This window comes from Marmota marmota, unplaced genomic scaffold (genome assembly GCF_001458135.2).
Source record: "Marmota marmota marmota unplaced genomic scaffold, marMar, whole genome shotgun sequence".
Taxonomy (NCBI): domain Eukaryota; kingdom Metazoa; phylum Chordata; class Mammalia; order Rodentia; family Sciuridae; genus Marmota; species Marmota marmota.
In genome coordinates, this window is record NW_026005734.1 from 90,587 (window position 1) to 97,441 (window position 6,855).

The following is a 6,855-nucleotide window of genomic DNA, read 5'->3' on the forward strand; positions in this document are numbered from 1 at the left end:
ACACAGCTGCTCACCATGGAGAGTGTGCTCAGCTGGGTTTTCCTGGTGGCTGTTTTCAAAGGTAATGAATGGAGAACCAGAGATCCTGAGTGTGTGAGTGGACAGGAGTGAGAGGAAGAGTGGATGAGTGCCAGTGTCCTGACCAGGCTGCCTCTGTGTTTGCAGGTGTCCAGTGTGAGGTGCAGCTGGTGGAGTCTGGGGGAGGCCTGGTGCAGCCTGGGGGTTCCCTGCGACTCTCCTGTGCAGCCTCTGGATTCACCTTTAGTAGCTATGGGATGAGCTGGGTCCGCCAGGCTCCAGGGAAGGGGCTGGAGTGGGTTGGAGAAATTAACCCAAGTGGTGGTACAACAAACTATGCCAACTCTGTGAAGGGCCGATTCACCATCTCCAGAGAGAACTCCAAGAACACACTGTACCTGCAAATGAGCAGTCTGAGAGCAGAGGACACAGCCACCTATTACTGTGCTAGAGACACAGTGAGGGGACCTCAGTGTGAGCCCAGACACAAACCTCCTGCAGGGCTCCCAGGGCCAGCAGGGGGCGCTCAGCACACAGGAGCTCAGGTCAGCCCAGGAGCAGGTGCAGAGGGAGGAGGGAGCAGCTCAGCTCAGGCCCTGAGGTCCCTGCCCACCCAGCACCTCCTGACTCCACCTTGCCTGCAGATTCTTGAGGTCCCTCTTCTGCCAGACCCTCTGTGAGGTGATTCTTCTCTAGGTCTTGCTTGTCTGGAATTCTCTCAGCACAGACCAGGCAATTTTGCAGATGGAGGTTACTTTTCAGTGACGTTTCCTGAACAGCGCCTTTAAAGTGAAGTTTACATTTTTTTTTTCTTTTCAGCCCTGGGGATTGAATCCAGAGTGCTTCACCCTTGAGCTCCATTCCTGGCTCATTTGTGTCTTATTTGGAGACAGGTTCTCCCTGAGATGCCCAGGCTGACCTTGAAGTTATGATTCTCCTGCCTCAGCCCTCAGTGTCCCCGGGGATAAAGGTGAGTTCCCCCACACCTGCTGAACTTTACAAACTCCTGACGCCATGTCTTAGTCCTGCCTGTTCAGGTGGATCCTCTGTCCCCTTCCCATGACTCCTTTCCATTCCCACATCTTCTACTGTCCTTCCTTTGATCAGGTCACATGCACACTTCTTATTGGAGCCCACTTAGTGCCAGAACTTTGTACCCCTGGGGACAATTGGCAATGTCTGGAGGACGTTGTTTTCACCTGTTAAGGATGAATTGTCCTGGCTTCTAGTTTTTAAGAGACCACAGAAAGAAATTATCTGACACAAATATCCATGGAGTGAGCTAGAAATGTTGACAGAAAACCTTAAAACTTATTAAAATGAATATAAATGTGTATATTCAGAGTAAACCTTGATGTGCCGGAGCTGTCTTTCCCTCATGATGAGCCTCTATGACATCCACACCTCACACCCAGGGCTTCAAAGTGTGGACACTCCTACTCCTCATAAACCTGTGCATGTCCTGTGGACAGAGGTGACCTGATCAAGGTCTTGGAGAGACAGAGTCTCCATTTGCAAAGACCCAGGAGAGAGGGTGGTCAGCTGTGCATGGAGGTGTTTCTTCTCTAGGTCTGACTGCCCGTCAGCTCTGCCCCTGGCCTAAGGACTCTCAAGAAACGCTGTTCCCAGGACCACTCTGACCCCATCTTCTGTGAGGTGACCCCAATCCTGAAAGCCCCAGGACACCTGTCTGCTTGGGAGATACAGCTTGGAGCCTGCCTGGGTTTCTAGCCACTGTGGCTGCATTGCTGGACCACAGACAGGGTCACCTGGGCTTTGTCCCTCCTCACATCAGTGCCCACCCTGTCCTGAGAGTCCAGCTTCAGTCTGGGTGAGGATGAGCAGTGGAAATATTTATATCCCAGATTGTCCTAAGCTAGTATTTGTTCATTCCACAGAATTAATCATTTGTGTATTTTCAAAATATGTGTTTAGAGTTTTAGTATTGATTTTGCATAATAAATTTGTAACTTGCCAAATTAGAGTGTTATATTTTATAACAACTTGTGCCACTTATATTTCTGTCAATGATACTTCCAAGTTTCTCTATATTTTAATATTGTATTTTGGATATAATTGTGTAAAATGTGTGGTTCATTTTGACAAATTTATAGATACATAAGCAAAATTTTATAGCAGAGTGGTTGCTTCCTGCCCATATTTCCTACCTGAAATTTTCCTGCCTGATATCATCTCTGCAATTATCTCTATATTTTTCTTCACATTAAATACAAATACACTAATGTTCCTTTGTTGTATACCTCTGGTGACCTGTGACAAACCTGAACAATAGTTTAGCCTTGTACAATTTATTGTAATTTAGTAAACAAAAGGGATATTTCATCTGAACAAAGGCAGAACCAATACCTATCTTTCCCATTGGTCTATTTTCTGTCTGCTTTGTCTCATTGAAACCTCAGGACTTGCTCTGGGGGCCTCTCTCAGCTCATGCCTGAGCCTGGTGGATGCAGGGATTATCTCCTCTAAACACTGTGCCCCTGACTTGTAGAGACTCTGTGTTTGATTGCTTAAGCTCACATTTCTGACTATAACAATTGTACTCAGGTAAGTAAATTAGATTTAGGAATTGACAGTTGAATATATTTTTAAAAACCTGATTATAAAATTTATATGTTGTATTTTGTTTTCTTTTATGTGTGATGGTGTTTCATTGTTAACATGATTAAGAATGTCAGCATCTCTCTCAATCAGACAACACCTGGTTATTGCAGCTGTATTTTTACACTTATACTTAAACCTAGCTCTAGTGAGGCAGAGGACAGCACCCTGACACAGGGGTGCCAGGCGCCATGGTGGGTCCCAGGCTGTGCACACCCAGCTGTCCATCACCTGTCCCTCCTGGGTGTGGGGAGCCACCAGCTGCTCTGCCCCAGTCACTGTGAAGCACAGCCTGGCTGTGGGCCACAGGTGGCCTGTGAGCTGCAGAGCCCCAGGACAAGGCCCTCTCTGCACATGGCCCCCACCACCACCCTCACCCTCACCCTCCCCGCACCTTCCCATCTCCAGGGGCCACTGTCCTCTCTCTTTCCAGGACCTGATGCAGTAGCTTCCCCACATGAGTGATGGTGTGGTGATGGTCTCCCTCTGCTTGACCCATTTCAGCTAGGTCCATGTGCTATGGTCCTGGCCATGCCCAGGGCCAGCAGGGACAGGATGCCATTCTTGTTAAATAATGTGATTCTTCCCCTGTGGACAGCGTATTTTCCACATCTCATTTAAAGGACAACATGGTGATCATGAAAAGGTCCTCAACACTCATGGGACTTTAGTTCAGGACAGGCCTCATGAACTCTACTTCCCACCTGATGTGCACACTGGGCAGAGGTCCTGTCCCCAAGCCTCAGGCTGACCCACACCATATGTTTGCCGGCCTCAGGCCACACTGCACAGGGTGGGTTCCCTGACTGCTGCTCTCCACACTGGACCTGCAGCTGGCAGACCACCACTGCTGGGCCTTAAAAGTCATGCTCCCAGGCTCCAATTGCATGGCAAATGGGGACTGTAGGGGCCACACCTACAAAGCTCTGCGTGAACTGAGGCCTACCCAGGCACCCCCTGGAAGGCAGGAGGAGATGACCCACCTCCACACTCTGGCACCCTGTGTGCCTGCAGGGTGAGCTTCATGGGTGCTGCCAGGTTGGATCCTTGGTGACTATTCCAGCTCCCAGATCAGAGTTGGCACAGACCAACCCTTTACCCAGTCCCAGGGCTGTGTCCACACCTTTAGATGTTCACTATGACCACCTCAGGCCCCAGCACCTGTGAGGCTGAGTCCAGTCTGTGCTGCTCTGAGCAGCTCCTGAGGCTGACGGTGCCCAAGGAGAGAGCTGTGCTGCAGCATGTTCTGGAGACCAGGGTGCAAACACCCAGGTGCTGCTCCTGACCAGGACTCCTGAGGCTGCAGCACCACATGGCAGGAGGCAGGAGGCAAAGAGTGGCAGACGGGGCTGGGCCCCTGAGTGGTGCTGGGGTCTCACTGGGGCTCAGGATGCCAGGAAGACTCTACCAGCCCTGGGGGAATCCAGGTGACCAGGACCAGGGTGTCATCTGTCCTCTCCATTCTCTCCACCCTCATGGACATGCTGAGGGTGACAGGACAGCTACATTAGTGGCAGGTGGTTGTGCTTCCTGAAAGACACCAAGGCAGTTCTTCCAGAGAGAGACCCTGCGTCCCACAAGCCTACAGTGCCCAGGGGGGGAATGGAGGATGAGACCAAGAAGATAGATGGATGGATGGATAGATAGATAGATAATAGATAGATAGATAGATAGATATACAACCCTTAATAGATCCTATATAGATAGGTGGGAGATGGTAGTTGTTTGGTGGATGATAGATACACAGACACAAGCTGAGAGTGAATGAGGATGAATTAAAATTGTGCTTTGACACAGCACCATGTCCATGGGGATGTGGCCCCTCACAACAGGGGACCTCCTCATATGTGGCCCCCTGTGGACTCAGCCCATGACAACTGAAAGTGAGGACAGAGCCTGGGTTTCTCTCTGCCCACACTTATGCCCTGTGCCCACCACAGATGGCAGCAGCATGTGTACCTGAGGGCTCTGTGCCAACTGGATGCTCCTGAGCTGAAGGAGGCCCTCACAGGGAGGCACAGCCTTCCCCCTGTAGGGAGCCTCTGAGGCCCTCAGCTGGACACCTCCCTAGAGAGCAGGTGGCAGCAGAGGGGAGAAGACACACAGCACATTTCCAATGCAGGATGTTTCTGAGGACCTCACCAGTGTGTGCACGTGGGGGCTGGAGGAGGGTCAGGGCAGCAGTCGTGTCCAGGGTGAAAGCAAAAGACCAGAAAACCAGTCAATCTTGCTAAAACTGAGCGATTGTACACAGTGAACCCGCACACATACCTCTAAGGGAAGAGAGTTAACACTAATATTCCATTATTAGATTTTTTTTCTTTTTAATAAATAAATTAAAATGAAAGACAACAAAATCAAAATTTAAAAAATTCTCCCCTCCTGAATGCTCCTCTGTCCACCATCCTGCCCATGACACTCCCATCTGCTCTCAGAGTTATTCTACCTGGGCCTCCACCCAGAGCTGCTATATAGCAGGAGGACATGCAAATAGGGCCTCCCTCTGCTCATGAAAACCAGCCCACCTGACCCTGCAGCTCTGCACAGGAGCCCAGCCCTGGACTCCCAGCTCAGCCCACTCAGTGACCAGGACTGAACACAGCTGCTCACCATGGAGAGTGTGCTCAGCTGGGTTTTCCTGGTGGCTGTTTTCAAAGGTAATGAATGGAGAACCAGAGATCCTGAGTGTGTGAGTGGACAGGAGTGAGAGGAAGAGTGGATGAGTGACAGTGTCCTGACCAGGCTGCCTCTGTGTTTGCAGGTGTCCAGTGTGAGGTGCAGCTGGTGGAGTCTGGGGGAGGCCTGGTGCAGCCTGGGGGTTCCCTGCGACTCTCCTGTGCAGCCTCTGGATTCACCTTTAGTAGCTATGGGATGAGCTGGGTCCGCCAGGCTCCAGGGAAGGGGCTGGAGTGGGTTGGAGAAATTAACCCAAGTGGTGGTACAACAAACTATGCCAACTCTGTGAAGGGCCGATTCACCATCTCCAGAGAGAACTCCAAGAACACACTGTACCTGCAAATGAGCAGTCTGAGAGCAGAGGACACAGCCACCTATTACTGTGCTAGAGACACAGTGAGGGGACCTCAGTGTGAGCCCAGACACAAACCTCCTGCAGGGCTCCCAGGGCCAGCAGGGGGCGCTCAGCACACAGGAGCTCAGGTCAGCCCAGGAGCAGGTGCAGAGGGAGGAGGGAGCAGCTCAGCTCAGGCCCTGAGGTCCCTGCCCACCCAGCACCTCCTGACTCCACCTTGCCTGCAGATTCTTGAGGTCCCTCTTCTGCCAGACCCTCTGTGAGGTGATTCTTCTCTAGGTCTTGCTTGTCTGGAATTCTCTCAGCACAGACCAGGCAATTTTGCAGATGGAGGTTACTTTTCAGTGACGTTTCCTGAACAGCGCCTTTAAAGTGAAGTTTACATTTTTTTTTTCTTTTCAGCCCTGGGGATTGAATCCAGAGTGCTTCACCCTTGAGCTCCATTCCTGGCTCATTTGTGTCTTATTTGGAGACAGGTTCTCCCTGAGATGCCCAGGCTGACCTTGAAGTTATGATTCTCCTGCCTCAGCCCTCAGTGTCCCCGGGGATAAAGGTGAGTTCCCCCACACCTGCTGAACTTTACAAACTCCTGACGCCATGTCTTAGTCCTGCCTGTTCAGGTGGATCCTCTGTCCCCTTCCCATGACTCCTTTCCATTCCCACATCTTCTACTGTCCTTCCTTTGATCAGGTCACATGCACACTTCTTATTGGAGCCCACTTAGTGCCAGAACTTTGTACCCCTGGGGACAATTGGCAATGTCTGGAGGACGTTGTTTTCACCTGTTAAGGATGAATTGTCCTGGCTTCTAGTTTTTAAGAGACCACAGAAAGAAATTATCTGACACAAATATCCATGGAGTGAGCTAGAAATGTTGACAGAAAACCTTAAAACTTATTAAAATGAATATAAATGTGTATATTCAGAGTAAACCTTGATGTGCCGGAGCTGTCTTTCCCTCATGATGAGCCTCTATGACATCCACACCTCACACCCAGGGCTTCAAAGTGTGGACACTCCTACTCCTCATAAACCTGTGCATGTCCTGTGGACAGAGGTGACCTGATCAAGGTCTTGGAGAGACAGAGTCTCCATTTGCAAAGACCCAGGAGAGAGGGTGGTCAGCTGTGCATGGAGGTGTTTCTTCTCTAGGTCTGACTGCCCGTCAGCTCTGCCCCTGGCCTAAG

General features: G+C 50.6%; 2 gene segments (V, D, J or C); both read left to right on the top strand.

Annotated features, from left to right (window-relative positions):
* Positions 1 to 6: 6 nt before the first annotated feature.
* On the top strand, positions 7 to 713 carry LOC107160890. The segment is given in 2 exon segments: positions 7 to 61; positions 166 to 713. Coding segments are annotated over 2 exon segments (579 nt in total).
* Positions 714 to 5,132: 4,419 nt separating this feature from the next.
* Positions 5,133 to 5,946, top strand: LOC107160891. The segment is given in 2 exon segments: positions 5,133 to 5,294; positions 5,399 to 5,946. Coding segments are annotated over 2 exon segments (579 nt in total).
* The last annotated feature ends 909 nt before the right edge of the window (positions 5,947 to 6,855 follow it).